The 19,957-nt window shown below is 30.6% G+C and overlaps 1 protein-coding gene across 1 annotated transcript in view; it reads left to right on the top strand.

Moving 5' to 3' along the window:
• SI (sucrase-isomaltase) overlaps positions 1 to 19,957 on the top strand; it is a 99,286-nt gene that overhangs the window by 16,975 nt on the left and 62,354 nt on the right. The window contains 11 exon segments of the mRNA XM_004774414.2: positions 2,305 to 2,436; positions 2,525 to 2,644; positions 4,346 to 4,459; positions 9,622 to 9,706; positions 10,659 to 10,776; positions 12,157 to 12,175; positions 12,177 to 12,329; positions 15,707 to 15,823; positions 17,764 to 17,918; positions 18,955 to 19,039; positions 19,820 to 19,876. Of these exon segments, the coding sequence (XP_004774471.2) occupies positions 2,305 to 2,436; positions 2,525 to 2,644; positions 4,346 to 4,459; positions 9,622 to 9,706; positions 10,659 to 10,776; positions 12,157 to 12,175; positions 12,177 to 12,329; positions 15,707 to 15,823; positions 17,764 to 17,918; positions 18,955 to 19,039; positions 19,820 to 19,876 (1,155 nt within the window).

Raw genomic sequence — 19,957 nt, 5'->3', positions numbered from 1 at the left:
ATAGTATTCCATTGTGTATATATACCACATCTTCTTGATCCATTCATCTGTTGATGGACATCTAGGTTCTTTCCATAGTTTGGCTATTGTGGACATTGCTGCTATAAACATTCTGGTGCACGTGCCCCTTTGGATCACTACGTTTGTATCTTTAGGGCAAATACCCAATAGTGCAATTGCTGGGTCATAGGGCAGTTCTATTTTCAACATTTTGAGGAACCTCCATGCTGCTTTCCAGAGTGGCTGCACCAGCTTGCATTCCCACCAACAGTGGAGGAGGGTTCCCCTTTCTCTGCATCCTCGCCAGCATCTGTCATTTCCTGACTTGTTGATTTTAGCCATTCTGACTGGTGTGAGGTGATATCTCACTCTTCGCAGATGATATCATACTATATGTGGAAAACCCAAAAGACTCCACTCCAAAACTGCTAGAACTTATACAGGAATTCAGTAAAGTGTCAGGATATAAAATCAATGCACAGAAATCAGTTGCATTTCTCTACACCAACAGCAAGACAGAAGAAAGAGAAATTAAGGAGTCAATCCCATTTACAATTGCACCCAAAACCATAAGATACCTAGGAATAAACCTAACCAAAGAGACACAGAATCTATACTCAGAAAACTATAAAGTACTCATGAAAGAAATTGAGGAAGACACAAAGAAATGGAAAAATGTTCCATGCTCCTGGATTGGAAGAATAAATATTGTGAAAATGTCTATGCTACCTAAAGCAATCTACACATTTAACGCAATTCCTATCAAAGTACCATCCATCTTTTTCAAAGAAATGGAACAAATAATGCTAAAATTTATATGGAACCAGAAAAGACCTCGAATAGCCAAAGGGATATTGAAAAAGAAAGCCAATGTTGGTGGCATCACAATTCCGGACTTCAAGCTCTATTACAAAGCTGTCATTATCAAGACAGCATGGTACTGGCACAAAAACAGACACATAGATCAATGGAACAGAATAGAGAGCCCAGAAATAGACCCTCAACTCTACAGTCAACTAATCTTCGACAAAGCAGGAAAGAATGTCCAATGGAAAAAAGACAGCCTCTTCAATAAGTGGTGCTGGGAAAATTGGACAGCCACATGCAGAAAAATGAAACTGGACCATTTCCTTACACCACACACAAAAATAGACTCAAAATGGATGAAGGACCTCAATGTGCAAAAGGAATCCATCAAAATCCTTGAGGAGAACACAGGCAGCAACCTCTTCGACCTCTGCCGCAGCAACATCTTCCTTGGAACAACGCAAAAGGCAAGGGAAGCAAGGGAAAAAATGAACTATTGGGACTTCATCAAGATCAAAAGCTTTTGCACAGCAAAGGAAACAGTTAACAAAATCAAAAGACAACTGACAGAATGGGAGAAGATATTTGCAAAGGACATATCAGATAAAGGACTAGTGTCCAGAATCTATAAAGAACTTAGCAAACTCAACACCCAAAGAACAAATAATCCAATCAAGAAATGGGCAGAGGACATGAGCAGACATTTCTGCAAAGAAGACATCCAGATGCCCAACAGACACATGAAAAAGTGCTCCATATCACACGGCATCAGGGAAATACAAATCAAAACCACAATGAGATATATTTTTAAAAAATTTAAAGTATTTTACGTAATACGTATATTTCTTTTTTCAAAAGATTTTATTTATTTGAGAGAGAGTGAGAGAGAGAGAATGAGAGGGAGGAGGGTCAGAGGGAGAGGCAGACTCTCTGCTTTGTAGGGAGGGAGTCTGACAACTTGGGGCTCCATCCTGAGACTCCAGGACCATGACCTGAGTAGAAGGCAGAATGCTTAATTGAGTGAGCCACCTAGGTGTCCCTTTGTTTTGTTTTCTATACAATGATTCCCATATGTAAAACGTATGAAACAAGTGTGAATAATTATTTAATGCTTTTGTTCTTTAGAACTAGAAAAATTACTTTTTAAAAAAAATATTTTATTTAATAGAGATCACAAGTAGTCAGAGAGGCAGGCAGAGAGAGAGGATGAAGCAGGCTCCCTGCTGAGCAGAGAGCCCAATGTGGGGCTTGATCCCAGGACCCTGAGACCATGACCTGAGCGGAAGGCAGAGGCTTTAACCCACTGAGCCACCCAGGTGCCCCTAAGAAAAATTACTTTTATAAATAATTACAACAGCATTTTTGATGAAATAGAGGAGATCTAAGTAAATTTACTTTTTAATCAATAAATTTATAAAAAATTCATTGGACTTAAAGGTTGAAGTTATTAGAGTTCTTTCAATATTGCTTATTAAAATATACTCTACTTAATTTCAGGATACACAGGTCACTGATATTGACTATATGGAAGCCAAGAAAGACTTTACTTATGATAAAGTTGCATTTCAGGGGCTCCCTGAATTTGTTCAAGATTTACATAACAATGGACAGAAATATGTCATCATCTTGGTAATAACATTATATATTTAATATGTTTTTAGTATTCACACTTCTGTAACTTAATAGATTTTCTATAGTTTCTTCTCTCTATTATTAGGACCCTGCAATTTCAATAAATAAGCTTACCAATGGAGCAGCATATGAGACCTATAATAGGGGAAATGCAAAAAATGTGTGGGTAAATGAATCAGATGGGACTACAGCAGTTATTGGAGAGGTAAATTATGATATTCATTAAAGTTGTAATGTTAAGATTTTCTGTTGTGCAAAGTTTTTATAAGAAAGTGTGTGTGTGTGTGTGTGTGCGCGTGCCTAGTTGGTTTCAAACCTGGACTTGGTATTTTAATTGTGTAAAGATATTTTAGACAGAGGAAATATTTCAATGATCTCTAAAACATTTCTTGTAAGAAGGCAGGTATTTTTCTGTGCTATATATAATTAAAACAAAACTAACAAAATATAATTTAGATTACAAAAATTCTAATAATTTGAGGTAAATTAGTTGCTTATATAAATTGAGTACTTTTATGTTGGGTATTAAAGTTTATGATTTATATTTAATCCTCACAATAAAATAATTAGGTAGCTATGATTAGAATTATTACTTTATAGGTGAAAAAAGTGAATTTGAAAAAGGCCTAGTAACTTTCCTGATGTCATGAAGCTAATTAAAACAGAGTTAGGAAACAGATTATATCTCAAAGCATAATTTTAACCAGAATAAACATTCTTTTGTTTATATATATATATTCTTTTGTTTGTCTTATAAAATATATAAAAAACTGTAAGGTCTAGATATATTGACTTGGTAATTCCACTTCTGTAATTTAATCAAAGGAAATAAAATAAGAGATAATGTCAATTTATAAAAAAAAGTTTATTATAGCATTATTTACAATAAAGAAGAATATCCTAATCACATTCTATTACATTCATTAAAGTAAAAATTTCTGATGAAAGTCTTATTCAAATAATTATGAGCTCCATCAGGAGATAAAAGCTGAATTTCTTCCTCATAATGCCTACTAATATATCACAGAATATACTTTATTAAGACCTGCTCCATTTGATATGGGTGATCAGTTAGTCAATATGCATAATTTGTGTATAAAACAGTATGATTTATTTCAGTTCATCTGAAATTGAATTTCTCTTGCCTATCATTATTTTAAGTAATAAGTAGATAATTTGAAGAAGCACAAATCATAAAGAGACAACATAGTATGTATAGTGTTTAATAGCATGGACTCAGATATGTTATTGCTATGTTTGAATTCCTTCTGTGTCATATATTAGTGGTGTGATCCTAAATGTATTTAATTTCTCTGTTTATCACTCCTTTCATCTGTAAGGTGGGTTTAATTATAGTAAATAACTCATCTGTAAAGTGGTGATTAAAACATAATGCCTCTCTCCTACAGTTTTAGTAAAGATTAAATGAGCTAATAATCATAAAAATGCTTGGAACAAATGCCATATTCTCATTTATTAAAAAAATAAATATACAAAGACTTTTTTACTTGAATTTCTTGGAAGCAAATGTCTTTGGAAATTAAATAGTATGCTTTCTTTTATCAAACAATGAATATATTACATAATTTTTGTTTTTAACCTAAACTATTAGGATGCTGAGAAAAAAACTTAGTTGCAGTCAAAAGAGCAGCCTCTTTCCATGCTGTTGTATTTTTCGCTTTTTAAATGCTTTATGATCTCTCTCTACTTAATTGTCACTTAAATGCATTTTAAAGTAGGCCTAAGATTATCATAAATATAAATGGTACATGGATCACAGGTACCTAAGGAAATTCAGTGTTGTAACTTTAATATTTTTTACTATTTTGCACTCATTAACTTTGTATTATTACTTACTTATTTTTCCTTTTTTATATGTGTATATGTGAATGATCTATTCTTTTAGGTATGGCCAGGATTAACAGTATTCCCTGATTTTACTAATCCGAACTGCATTGATTGGTGGGCAGATGAGTGCAACATTTTCTATCAAGAAGTGAAATATGATGGACTTTGGATTGTAAGTAGCTATTTTAAGAAATTTTGGAAAGTTAACAGAAATATTTTTCTATAAAATAATTGTTAATTTGACAGGGTATAGTTTGTTATGTATTGAACGTGAAATAAAAACAAAATATTTTTCTAGAATGTATAAATTCATATCTGTTATGTTTCTGAGTTAGAAAAGAATTAAAACTAAAAACTGTAAATTGAGAGTTTTCTTCTTCAGTAACACACTGAAGAATCAATTTCATTTTGTCACTAAGGTGCTATATTTTTATGACTCATAATTTACATTTGAAACAATTAAGATTTGGAGATAAGTAGTGTAATTCTAAAAATATTTATTTTAGTCTACAGTATTCAAGCGATTACAGCAATATGGACTATAATAATAAGTAAGCACTCAGCCTTTAGACACCTTTTTTTTTTTTTTTTGGAATTCATGGGATAGAATGAAGCAAAATTGTAATAGGCTAAGTGTATTATCACAAGATAAACAACAACAGCAACAACCAAAATCCTAGGTTTCTGGTAAAGTTATTAAAGGAAAATGCTAATGTTTAAAAGTTTCTTTGAATGAAGTTTTATCTCTATAACTATTGTTTGTTTGCTTCTGGGTTTATTTTATATAATTATACTGAATGATAGTCAATGATTTAGTGCCGTGATCCCAGGATTCTGTGTTTCAGAAAAAAAAAAAAAAAAGAAGTCTAATAAACCTAAACACAGATATCATCAGGGTTTTTGTTCAAAGGTATTATAACTGCACAGAATTTTGGAAGGAGGTAATGGATGTCCTAGGGATAGCTATACTTTTCTTTGGTTATTTGGTTATACAATATCTCTACTTTCATGAATAGCTCATTTTTATTCAATGATTATTTTTTAAATCAGTTACTTAGTTTACAAGTGGTTACTTTGCACCATCAATACATCAGGTATATTGTGGAGAATACAAAGAGGAAAATGATTTTTTCAGCTAACAACAGGGAACTGAGTTAGAGGTTAGCATAATCCTCAGAATTATTTATGATGAATAGAATGAAGATGGAGAAGCTTTAGCTATTTGACACAAAATTAGTGAGATCACAATAATACCTAGCTGCTGATGGAAATAACAAAACTGTACATTCCGTTCCTGAGGTTTTTTTCTTTTTTTAGTTTTATTTTTAATTCCAGTCCTAATTTCAACGTATTATATAAATTATTCTGTTTGGGTTTTTTGTTTGTTTGTTTTTTTATTTTGTTATTGTTTTTGTTTTTGCTTAGGAAACAGTTTGAGTCCATTAGAGAAGAGCTACAGCATAAATGACACTTTAGGAATAGTAAAAGAGAATCTGACTGTGCTGTACATAGAGAAGACTTCATTTCCTATATCCACTGAAGACACACACTCGATTCATCATCAAAGAGAGGGTGGGGATGGGACGAGGAAGAGCATCTGAGAATGGCAGAATTGTTCTCATACTAATACATAAACATTTGACTAAGCTTAAAAAACAAAACACATGGGAACCAGTATGATTTCAAAGCACACTAATCACTGAATTAAGTTATATGATGTATAAGAAGTGGTTATACCACTTCCAGCTCTTACTTGAATAACTGACAAATTCTACTGCTAAACTGTGTCCTTAATTCTTTCACTTTCTTCAGATTATTTGTTCTGATAGAATGAACATACAGTAAAAAAGAATTATTATTTAACTGCTGAAATTTTATTTTTAGGTCAAGTTTTAAAATAGTGTTAAAGTTTTCTTGATTTCTAATTTCTAACATTTTGAATTTAAAGTTTAAATATTAAAATCACTTCAGAAAATGGTATGAGCTCAACAGCCATTGAAAAACAGCTTTTTGCATATAAGCATATACTTGAATTATCTTTTTGCATACAAACATATACTTGAATTATCTTTTTTTGCATCATTCTTGAGAAAATCTTCTAATACTTGAGAAAGAAGAGCCTAATGCATTTGTTATAATTAAGACTGAAGTTGTGATTTCAAAATAAAAGCATTAATCAATATTTTTAAAATTCAAAGACTTTTTTTTGTGAATAAATATACACATTGTAGTGGTCATGTTATGATTTCATTCTTAAAAATCTAATAAATGGAATTCCTCCATAAATAAACTCAGTAATTTTATATATAGTACTAGGAAACTTGAAATTCGATAAGAAGATGTATTACAACAATTCATATATCCAAATAACTGGGGCTTATTTGATTATATTTTCTCTACATTTTATAGGAATATTATAATAATTGAGTTATTTTAAAAATTATTTGAAATTTTGGCTATTTTTATTTAGATTGAGTTCACATGTGGAGCCACAAAATGCCCACAGATTTTTAAAAAATATTTTATTTATTTATTTGAGAGAGATCACAAGTAAGCAGAGAGGCAGGCAGAGAGAGATTGGGAAGCAGGCTCCTGCTAGGCAGAGAGTCCAATGCGGGGCTAGATCCCAGGATGCTGGGATCATGACCTGAGCCGAAGGCAGAGGCTTTAATCCCCGCTGAGCCACCCAGGCGCCCCAAGATTTTTTAAAAGTTTTTATTAGCCACAAAACATTTATATGCAATTTTCAATTGACTTTAAAGAAAACCTTCATAAATATCCCTAAAGATGCTGTTGACAATTCCTAGGTCATTACTTGATTTGGGATAATTTGAATGACACTTGAATATCTGTAGGTGTACTTTTCACTGCCAATTCATTGAGGCCTTTTTTTCATACCTTCCACTGCTTTGAATGTGCACGTTGTAATGTTAAAAATACTAATTGAGTTTATTTTTACATGATATCGAATACATGTAGCATCACTCAAATAATGTGCGTAAATTAGAGAAAAATGTTTCCAGAATTTTCAAAAGTATATATATATATATATATAAAATACATTAAAGGGCACCTGGGTGGCTCAGTGGGTTAAGCCGCTGCCTTCGGCTCAGGTCATGATCTCAGGGTGCTGGGATCGAGTCCCTCATCAGGCTCTCTGCTCAGCAGGGAGCCTGCTTCCCTCTCTCTCTCTCTGCCTGCCTCTCCATCTACTTGTGATTTCTCTCTGTCAAATAAATAAATAAAATCTTAAAAAAAAAAAAAAAAAACCGCTCTTTAAAAAAAAAAAAAAAAAAAAAATAAATAAAATACATTAAAGAGATACAAATAAATTCTATTACATTATGTGTAGTATGTTTAATATATTCATAATACAATCTTGCCAAGTTGACAGGATAACTTAAAAATAAATAATCAAATGGCAAATATTGTATTTGTTGTTAAAATCATAAAAGTTTTTATTTTTTGTCTTTAGTAGTTTAATATATTTGGTTTTTGGACAAGACTCTTTCCCTTTATATTGTGAACTGGTGAAATAATATATTTTATTTAATCTTGTTTACATGGTTGTATGTTAAAACAAATATTTTATATATTTTTATTTTTTAAAGTTTTTATTTAAATTCTACTTAGTGAACATACAGTGTAATATTGATGATTAAACAAAAAATTTTTGATCAATTTTCATTTGAAATAAATTAATTTTTCTTTAAAAGTTATTTACTAAATTTTGTAAATATTGTCTATTTGGAGTGAATGTTGGAAGATCTTGTGAATTTTATTACAAATTTGCAAATACATTATTCAAATAGAGTAACATAAATTTCATAGTAAACATTTTCCTCTTATTTTCTCAAGAATAATTATATACAAAAGGAGTTAAACAGTTTAGAAAGAGTCTTAAAGTTTAAAATAATGCAACTCAATTCCCAATTATGAATTTCAGCAGTTGAAGTTATTTTTAAATTTAATGTACCTCATGGATTTGTGAAGAAAATACACTTAAGTTCACCTAAAATTATTGGCCGTGTAAGCATAATTTCTCTTTGTATTAGTTTTACTGGACATAGGAAAACAAAATTGAATATTATATCCTCGGTAGTTTCAATAAAATAACCCAATACTTTAGAATAACTACATAATTCTTCTTCTTTATTATTATTAGGAAAATATTTGGGGAATGGAAACATTTACCTTTTAATATCTGTTACCACAATGAGAAATTTATTTTCTTCCTCCTTTGAACAACCTTAATTTTTCACATTAATTCCATATGAGCATGATGTGAATGGCAGAAGGGAAGAGTAGTAAAGAAAATATATTTCTTCTGAGGAAAATAAAATTAACAAGGGACTTGATTGAGTGTGAAGCTGTGTGAGAGCAGACTGCATATCCACACAGATGTGGAAAATACACTTCAAAGATGTGTAAGGGTGTCTGGGTGACTCAGTGGGTTAAGCCTCTGCCTTCAGCTCAGGTCAAGATTTCAGGGACCTGGGACTGAGCCTGGCATCTGGCTCTCTGCTCAGTGGGGAGTCTGCTCCACCCCCCCTTCTCTGCCTGCCTCTCTGCCTACTTGTGATCTCTGTCAAGTAAATAAGTAAAATCTTAAAAAAAAAATATGTAGAAGTCCTTCAATGCAATTAACAGAGGAGAAGAAATTCATAATTTCTTGAGACTGTGTAGTGTGATATATGATTTTATACATTATCTGTTTTATTCAAAGGCTTTATTTAAAGTTATTTTAAATAGCTTTATTTTATAGCTTTATTTAAAGCTATAAACAGAGAACTAGTATGTGACAGGACAATATTGGAGCCTCAGTTTGCATAGCAAAAAAAAAAAAAAAAAATCTGTGAACACACTTGGCCTCCAGGAGATGTTTAGGTTACTGGTTCTTATAATGTGGTCCAGCTGCCTTAGGGTTCATTGAGATTCATTAAGGTTGTAACTATTTTCATTAGAATACTAAAATGCTATTGCCTTGTTTTACTTTCATTCTCTTCTGAGAGTGTAGGAATTGAGGAGTATGCAAAATGTGCTGTGCGTAGTAGTCAGCAAAGCACATCATAGAAATTAGATAAATGTCCACTGAGGTGAGCAAACCATGTTGAATAAATGAATGTGCTAGAAAGATGGACAATGGTGGACTCAGTGAGAAGACTGATATAGCTATTTAGAGAAAACAGTTGCTTAATACTTACAATTATTGTTTTATATGTAAAATTAAAACTAGGTAAATGAAAAACATTTTGGTTGTATACAACCCCTGAATCCCATCTAAGATACTTCTGTTATTACTTAAAGTCTGTTGTTCGTATTATATCCATTCAGGACATGAATGAAGTTTCCAGCTTTATTCAAGGTTCAAAGAATGGATGTGAAAGCAACAAACTAAATTATCCACCTTTTACTCCTGGTAAATTTTATTTAGTTATTTATTTACCATTAGCTGAGAATAATTTTCCTTGTTGACTGGTAAATCTTAGCATATATTTCTAAATCACAAATTTTGATACAATCTTGAGACCCTGAAATCAATGTCTTTTTGTTTTTTATTTTGTTTTACTTTTGGACCTGAATTTTTATACTTAAGAAAAGGAGTATGATTTTACATTTTGGTATAGCATATTGACTTTGTTTATCACTGATAAACTGCCCATGATTAAATAATTAATGAAAGGAAATGAAATTTGTTTGAAATTACAATATAAGTGATCAGATTCTTTCTGTGGGCACTATGTTGTAAGTCTATGCAGTTTTTAGAAAGAACCTAATGTGAATAGTTACATCTCACATATTCTAAAAAATGGGTTTTTCACCATTAAAAATAAGTTAAAAAAATTTAACCAAAGGAAGGGATTTGCTCTTAGGGCACTAGCAGTAAGTACATTGGAAGAAAGATGACAATAATTATGGAAGTATCACATATGCTTGCAAATGAAAGCACAATAAAAACTTTTCTGAAAAACAGATATTTACATGGTTTGTAATTGTGAAAGATATTTATGTGTATAAGTTAAATTTTATTTAAATGAACTAAGCTATAAAGCTTTAAAGTGTGTGTATATTTATATAATGTATAATACAAATGGGTTTGCATATATCTATATATTTAAATGTATTTTTTCTATGGGTTTATTTAGTACTATAATTTGGCAGCTGAATATTTGTTAGTGTAAGTGCAAACCTTACAGTTAATCAACAGGAATAGAGGGTGGAGACCTAATTAGAACTTATCTTCAATTGTCTTTCATTTTTTTTTTTTTTTTCAAACTAAATTTCATCTTACATAGCACATAATTTAAGGATTATGAAGTTCACAATGGCAAAATGTGTCTTAAAATAATTTCTTATATATTTTTTCTAAGATATTCTTGACAAACTCCTGTATTCCAAAACAATTTGCATGGACACTGTGCAATACTGGGGGAAGCATTATGATGTTCACAGCCTCTATGGGTACAGCATGGCTATTGCCACAGAGAAGTAGGTGCAATTTCATTCAGAAACCTCTTTCATATTTAATGTGTAGAAATATATGTTATAATTTCCTAAATAGTTGGAAAATAATGAGAATAAGAAAACAAAGAAGGATAGTATTTTCATGGTAAAAAAAAAAATAGGGCATTAAAAACACCAGTACTCTTACTAATCTTCATGAATGTGGATCTTAGTTAATCAAGAACTATGTGATGTATGTGTTTAACTGTGATTCTTTTTTAATTCATAGATTTAAATTATGTTTCAAGTTTTGACTCAGTTCATTATCTCTGAATATAATGGTGTTCTAAGCATGAACTTCACAATTGGCATAGGAGAGAGGTGTTTCTAAATAAGTCTTTATTTTTCAAAATCAAAGGTTTCAATTAAAATGTAGTTTTATATGTAGTATCTACCAAAGTAATTTTTCTAAGGCAGTGTGTCACTTATATATAAAAAAGAAACAAGTTTAAAAAAAAAGAAAGGGGACAATCATAACTTGATTACCTATGATTTTCCAAGCATTATATAAAGATCTGTAATGCAATTTCCAATAAAACCCAGATCCTGGTCTCAATACATTTTAAATTTTCTCATAATTAAGTAAACATGATCAATTTTAATTCAAACCTACATTTGTCTAATCCAAAACATGCCATGTTATTATACACTTTTATACACTGTCTTCAGAGTGTTTACTTTACTTTTAAACTCACTAGATAATTACATCTTGAAGTGTATAAATATATAAATTCTAGAAACAAAAAGCAATACTATAGTTCAATATTGTAAAGATAATAATATAGAATAGCCACTTTAAGATAATATTATATTTTTACTAAGGTAGTCTGGATAATCTTATCTACTAAATCAAACACTTGTACTTTTCTTGAATATTTCCCATTAATGGAAAAATTATCATTAATACTTCAATACCAGTAGAGGTGAGATGAATAATACTAGTGGTTGTGGATGGTAAGCTTCAGGAAACAAACTAAAATGCCTCTCAAATATGTAACTGTTATCCCAACATCACATGCTATTATTTGAAAATACAGATATTAATAAAGCATCAACATTACTGTGCCACAAAAAGTCATACAGAGTTCAAATTCAGTTTATGAAATCTGATGTTATAGAGGGATTTCAATGAGTATAGACCATATATGTTAAAAAACAAAGGTTGAATTGATACAAAAAACATGATCATTTAATTTGATAAAGAAAACCAAAGTCTGAACCACTTCTAATAGATTTCCTTTCTCTGTTTGATTGCAATATTTACACAAATAAATATTGACAGATAAATAAAAATTGGTACGGAAGATTGATAAAATATTTATTTTTATATAAAAATAAATCTTATTAATTTACTTTTATTTTTAGAGCCATAGAAAAAGTTTTTACCCAATAAGAGAAGCTTTATTCTCACCCGGTCAACTTTTGCTGGATCTGGACGTTATGCTGCACATTGGTTAGGAGATAATACTGCTTCATGGGAACAAATGAAATGGTCTATTGCAGGAATGCTGGAGTTCAACCTGTTTGGAATACCATTGGTAAGGAATTTCTTACAGTGTTATTTATAAAATATATGAATTACTCTTACTTTTGTAATATTATTGTCTTAATGATTTTCAATATAATGGCTAAGGTATATTGCAGGAAAAGTTCAATCCTTATTCTTAGGGAATTTATAAGAAAAATTAGAATTAGAAAGTAGAAAAAATTAGAATTTATAAGAAAAATAAAAAAAAATTAGAATTTATACGAAAAAATTAGAATTATAAGAAAATGTCTATAATATTTAAGCCATTAAAATGAGAAAACAGAATAAATAAATTTCAAGTAAATCAAAAAAATACATATAAGAAATATCAATATAAACAGAGCATAGGAAAAAGCTTCCAAATATATAATGTACCAGATAAGATGGTAGGGAAAAATCCAAATACATTAGTAAAAAAAGTAAATGTCAAATGTCTAAATATATTTAAAATACTAGATTGTCAGTTTACGTTAAAAAACAATAAAGCTATTTCCTCTATTTAAAAGATAGTAAAATAAAATAAAAGATAAAAAAATAAAGAGGAAGTCTCAAGATTTTAAGAAGAGAAAAAATGTATGCTAGGCAACTCTAAATATAAAAAATCTGATATTTCTAAATCAAGCAAAAAAAGTATGCCATGTTGATATTCAACACCAAAGAAGGCCACTACATAAAAAGAAATAATTTAAAATGTGTCAGGAAATTACAATGATCACTTATTCTTTCTTTCGTATACACAAAACAAAAGGAAAACCAAAAACCAACCAAATAAAAACCACAACAAAAACTTCACACACCCACACCCCCCCCCACATACAGACTCTTGACTTTGGAAATTAAAAAACACATTATCAAATGATTTGTGAGTCAAAAAATAAACTGAATGGAAATGGAGGGGGGGAAAATCCTTAGAATTGAATGCTCACAATTATGCTTCATATCAAAAATGTGGGATATCTGCTTAGATTAAAAACAAAGATATGCTGAATATTAATGAGTAAAGTGAATTAATTAAGAACATGGAAAAAAGAAAAACAGAATAAACCTAAAGAAAGAAATAGGCAATTAAAATAAGACAAGAGATTAAGGCAATGAAAACAAAGTTTCTAGAGAAAAATTAACAAAATGAAATTACAAAGGCGATTTTGAAAATTTGAATAAAATAGAGCATTTTCAGTAGTTTTGTCTGAAAAAGAAGAAAAAAATAAGCAATCTTATAATGTATTTTAAGATAAGGTGTTATTTATTATAGCAAGTAATTAATATAAAATATCCAGGAGTAAATATTAAAACTAAATGTAAGATTTTTTTAAAGAAATTTTAATTAACTAAATAAATATATGTCATGTTCATAGATAATAAGACTTAGCATATTACAAATACACATTCTCCCCAAATTATATCCAGGTTTAGTGATATTCCAGTTTAAACTATAAAGTGAATTTGGGGAGCATCAAAGATTACTTAAACTTCATTTGGAAGACAATGCAAGTAGAAAAGAGCATAAGGATTTACCCTGTCCGATAAAGTAGTAATAAACACAATATTTGTCTCTGTATATTCAAATAGAATAATATGGCAAAATAAGATACAGGCCCATGCATTAATGAAATACAATCACTGATAGCACTATCACTATAGATTATTGAGGATGTATCAAATATTCATATGAAAAATTGATTATCCATTTAAAAAGAAATGAGTCCATGCCTCATACCTTACACAAAAATCAGTCTCAGATGGATTAAAGACTTATGTGTGGAAAGTAAACCTTAGATATATTAGAAGAAAAAATAATTCTGAATAATTCTTTCTTAAACAGATGAAGGCACAAATAAGGGGGTTAGGTTAGGGGACATTGGGGAGGGTATTGCTTCTTAAAAACCTGATCACAGACTTGTACCCCTGGGGATAAAAATATATGTTTATAAAAAATAAAAAATTAAACATGCATAAATAAATAAATAAATAAATAAATAAAAAAGAAACATAAATTTGACTACAACAAAGTGAAAAAAAAATTGTTCATTAAAAGACTATTTTGGGGGTCACCTGGGTGGCTGAGTGGTTTAGAGCTTCTGCCTTCAGCTCAAGTCATGATCCCAGGGTCCTGGGATAGAGCCACGCATCAGGCATCAGGGTCTTTGCTCAGCAGGAAGCCTGTCTCCCCCCAGCCCGGCTCGCTGCCTACTTGTGATCTCTGTCTGTCAAATAAATAAATAAAATCTTTTATAAAGTTATTTTAAATAGACATTAAATAAATAATACTTTTTTAAAATACCTACTAGAAATCTGTAGAAGGTAAAAACAATAGAAAATTAGGAAAGGATATAAATAGGTAATTCTGTAGGAAGAGAAACCCATATGGACTCAGTAAAAATATGAAAAAGTTCTCAACTTCCATAAAAATCAGAGAAATGCAAGTAAAACTTTGGTGAAAAAATATTTTTTAAAGTCTGAAAATAACAGTAATTGGGAAGAAACGGAATAATGGAATTTTTCATTGTGTTTACAAATGGTTACAACCAGTTTTGATTAAACAATGTGTATTTACAATAAGCCAATAAAATAATCTTGAAAATATTTATATATATATAATACCATAGAAGAATAGTTAAGTTTTTTTTAATATTCATAAAGAAACCTATATATAAAACTTAACAGGAGCATTTTTCATAGTTATGAGATCCTATATTATAGAGAATTAGAACTAAATGTTTACATTTAACACAAGTGAATCTCATAAAAATAATGTTTTGAGAAAAAAATGAAATGCTGTGTCATTCAAATATGCCATTTACATAAAGTTAATAAATATATAATATGATACTATATATTGTTTATGGGTACTTATATACTATTTAGAAAAAAACGAAATGTTTGTAAAAATGTAAATGAATATAAACATACCAAATTAAGAATAGTAGTTTTTTTTGGAGGGTTCCTGAAGGAAGAGGAATGAAATTTTATATGACTACATGTTAGGCAACATTTTTTACTCTTTTACTATTATAGTAATATATTATAAAAGAAAAAATAAAATCATGGGGGTGGGTTTTCGATTAAGAAATAACACATTTTAATAATATAATTTCACATTGTATATTGAGTTAACAATGATTAGATCAAATGAAGAAAGTAAATACATAAGACTAACAATGTATAAAGAGGCAATGAAAAAAAGTGTAAAATAATATAAAAAAAGTGTAAAATAATTCCATAGCAAAAATGGAAAATATAAAACTATGTTAAGGAAGAATACATGAAGATAGTCAAACAAAAAGATTCCTAAATAATGTAAATTAATCTGTTGAGGCATAAAATTTGATGCTCTGGGCAAATCTGAGTCTCTTTACACTATGAATAATAGATATATTTGTTACTTAGGTTGGAGCGGACATCTGTGGGTTTGTGGCTAATACCACAGAAGAGCTTTGCAGAAGGTGGATGCAACTGGGGGCATTTTATCCATTTTCCAGGAACCATAATGGTGATATATATGAGGTAAATGCTTCTTGTTCTCCATGTTTTTAAATAAGACCTAATTCTAGTTTTAACAATGTACTTAAATTTATATCCATAGAAGATATAGTCTGAAAGTTTGCAGCATAAAGAAGAGTTAGAAGTCCTCTTCTCAAGGCGTATATTTTATGTATTAAAAAATGGTGAAATAAGGAAATCATGAAAGGTAATGAGGTCGCACCATAAATATTTTGTTTAAGCCTAAAGCATATACATGTGTGCTACATCACTTTAAAATAATTTAATATTAAAATTAAGCCAAAACTTTTTGAGTCCGGATTCTAACAATGTAAGTTCCAAGTAACTTTCATAAAAAATATAACGTAATATTAAGGATTTCCAGCTTTTGTTCTGTTAAAGAGACACAAGAAATTCAAGAGATTTAAAAAGTAGTTTGAGTCCAGAATCTTCGTCTAATAAGTAAAACTGAACAGATAGGTTGGGAAAAATTAAACTAACATGTATCTGAACTAGTGGGAGCAGAAGTATAAGGACATTCTGAGCGGTTCTAATACCCCTATGAATTCGGCATGTTCTGGGCTCTCAGAGACATATTTCTCAGAGGAAATGAGAAAATTAGGTGAAACCATTAAATCAATTAAGTGCATGTTGGTTGAGATATTATTCACTGTTCACACACTGGTTACATATAAAGCCATTAATTCTGTTTGAGAAGAGTTTTGATGAAACAATGGGCAGAGCTCTGCCTGGAAGGAAGCATGACAGAACAGTAGTAAAAGGTATAAATTGGGGATTAGTCATTTCCTAATCCACCTGAATGATGCTTTCAAGAAATTTGTGCTCATGGAAGATGCTGATATGAATTAGATTACACTGTGTGTTCATTTCTGTCTCCCAAAAGCAGATGTCAAGACAAATATGTTAGAGATTTATTGGTGAAATACTTGTGAAAGGATAAAGGGGAGGGAGCAGGAAAAAATGAAGCAAGCCTTCATATCATAATCTGGATCTGGTGAAGCTGAAGGCAAGGAAGGGGGGTTTTTAGGGAGAGTAACATACTGCAGCCCAATTCTAAGGGTTTTCACTCAGCGGTGGTGAGTCCTCAAGGCAAAGTTGAGCATTGGAAATGTCCTGTATATTTCAGGAATGGGCCTGAATAATACCCCCACCATGCTCCTTGATTAGCTATGGGCAACCGAAGGGAAATATCTTCAGGATAAAATGATGATGAATCCAGGGAGGCAGTAGATGGTACCTTTAGTTAATTTTGCTACCCATTGTGGGAGATCCACTGATCCAGCTTGGGCTCAGCAGGAAGGCTGTCCCTCAAGTTACAAGCCTCCATGCTGGCCAGGCAGCATGTTCCCTGTATCTCTGGGCCAGTACACTATGTATCTGGGATTTTTCTTCTAATGGCAACAACAGGGCACAAGGCAGCAAGTCCTCAGGCAATCACATTTTAAGCCTTTCCATGAATGTGTCACATGTACTAAGATTTCCCTGCCCAGAGTCTATCACTCACTTGAGCACAAAGTTAAGAGGTGGGGAAGTACACTCCACCTTTAGTGGTAGCAACTGCAGAATTACACAGTGAAGGTTGTGTGTACAAGGGAACATGAATATTGGAGGCAATAATTCAATCTACCACAAGTAATATAGGTAAAAAATTCTTTGTTAAAATATATTTTCATCTCTAACTATATGTAACTATATTAAATGAAAAATGTAAAATGTAAAAGAAAAATGTCTAGTATAAAATAGTTTAATTAAAACATATATCTAAATGAAAACATAAAAAATAAAAATATTTATATACTTTGGTGAAGAAAGTGTAACAATTTCAGATTTTTATAAACAAGCTAAAATATGTGATTTGCTTTACAAATAGATTAAATGCATCTCCTTCAATTTTCATTCATTATTTTAGCTTTTTTATTTCAATGTATCTTTTTATTCCATAGCATCAGGATCCAGCATTTTTTGGGCAGAATTCTCTTTTGGTTAATTCATCAAAGCATTATTTGAATATTCGCTATACATTATTACCTTTCCTCTATACTCTGTTTTACAAAGCCCATATGTTTGGAGAAACTGTAGCAAGGCCAGTTCTTCATGAGTGAGTACCATACTGAAGAATTTTAATTTTTCGGGGTGCCTGGGTGGCTCAGTGGGTTAAGCCGCTGCCTTCGGCTCAGGTCATGATCTCAGGGTCCTGGGATCAAGTCCCGCATCGGGCTCTCTGCTCAGCGGGGAGCCTGCGTCCCTCTCTCTCTCTCTGCCTGCCTCTCCGACTACTTGTGATTTCTCTCTGTCAAATAAATAAATAAAATCTTAAAAAAAAAAAGAATTTTAATTTTTCAAACTATTTTCAGATATATATATATTGAAAAATTAATGGAGAGTAATTATGATGTCAAATGATTTATGTAAAGCATTTGGTGAACTATGGAATGATAGCAGTAAATAAATCTAATTAATTTAATGATTGGACAAGATTGAACTAGAAATGTGGGAATTGAATAGAACATAGGCTGTATTAGGGAAATTATACTAGTAAGATTAAACACGGCAGTTATTGAAGACATGTTACATATGTATTGTCAAAATCATCTAGCTGTAGATCAAGAGTATGGTATTGTAACAGAGCAATTAATTATGTCTGCCTTTGTATATCTTGAGCAAAGCAGGACCTTTCCCCAAGAAATGACTGAAGACCCTTTCAAATCAGGTTAAAACAGGAATTTATAATGAAAAATTTAAAGGGAAGAAAGTAGAATATGAAAGATTTCTGGTACTTTACAAATTTATCTTAGAGAAATTGTATTAAACAGAATACTTACTTTATTATGAATAATAAGTAACCTTATCATCTCTGATAAATTTTTTTGAGCCCAGTTGAACTAATTTCCTCCCCCTTTCCCTCCTTTTTTCTCTCTCTCCCTTCCTTCCTTCCTTTCTTTTTTCTTGAGTGTCAGATGAACTATAAGGATATAAGAACCATAGATTCAAATTGAGATGTGAAACAAGTAAAATTAAAAATAATAATCATTCCGATGAAAAAACTGAAATGATAAACCAAACAGAGAATTTGGGTAAACTTATTTTTATCTTTATATTGCAAATTGTCGTTACAAAGCAAATTGTCATTTTAGGTTTTATGAGGATATGAATACCTGGAGTGAGGACACTCAGTTCTTATGGGGTCCCGCATTACTTATTACTCCCGTCTTGAAAGAGGTAGGTTTTACAATTTTAATTAATTTATTGCTTTTAAAGGATACCTTGTAACCAAATTCACACAAAATTATAAAAAAAGACTTAGTAATAAATGTTACTCTACCTGACTGTTTCAAACTGATAAATGTTGAATTCTAAAATGAAGAAGAAATTCTGAAAAATTATAAAAATGTTAAGTAGATATATGTTTTTCAAATATATAATATGTAACTGCAGAGAAGAAAAGTATGTAAAATTAATATTCTTCTAAAAAAGAAAGCTTTATTTGTGGAGCCAAAATCAATCTTGTAGTAATAACAATGAATTCTCATTTTATTAGACATAGACATATGTCAATAGACATTGAAGTTTTGTTAAATTGTAAATAAAGAGGAACTGGAAAGCCAGATGATCATATGAAAATATTAAATATTAAGCACTAAAAATATAGTAGAGTGAGACTTTTGGGTTTTACCTATTATTTAGAAGTCTCTAAAGCCCATGGAAATATACAGAAATGAATGTGTACACATTTGCAATTACCATGTAGATTATAACAATACAAATGCTTTTTTTTATTTGCTACTTAAATTAATTTCAACTTCACTTTTGATGTGATTTATATTATTATATAAAACTAGTAAAATAACCTGATTATTATTTATAGGAAATACTGTAGTGGAAGAGTACAAAGGAAGCTTTTTTCTTAACTGTTAAAACCCAACTTACTATTTGATATGAGACTTTTCTGATAAGTATTAAAGAAATAAAAAGTGTATAAATTATCCTGCTTTATTTTAGGGAGCAGATACAGTGAGTGCATACATCCCTAATGCTACTTGGTTTGATTATGAAACTGTAAGTAACCTTAGTATTATACTGTCACACATCTCTATGTGGAAACTTAATTCCCAACAAATAGCATATCTGTTTTTAGCA

This window comes from Mustela putorius, unplaced genomic scaffold (assembly GCF_011764305.1).
Source record: "Mustela putorius furo isolate JIRA1106 unplaced genomic scaffold, ASM1176430v1.1 tig00003834_pilon_pilon_pilon, whole genome shotgun sequence".
Taxonomy (NCBI): domain Eukaryota; kingdom Metazoa; phylum Chordata; class Mammalia; order Carnivora; family Mustelidae; genus Mustela; species Mustela putorius.
This window is presented reverse-complemented; position numbering and strand designations above follow the sequence as displayed.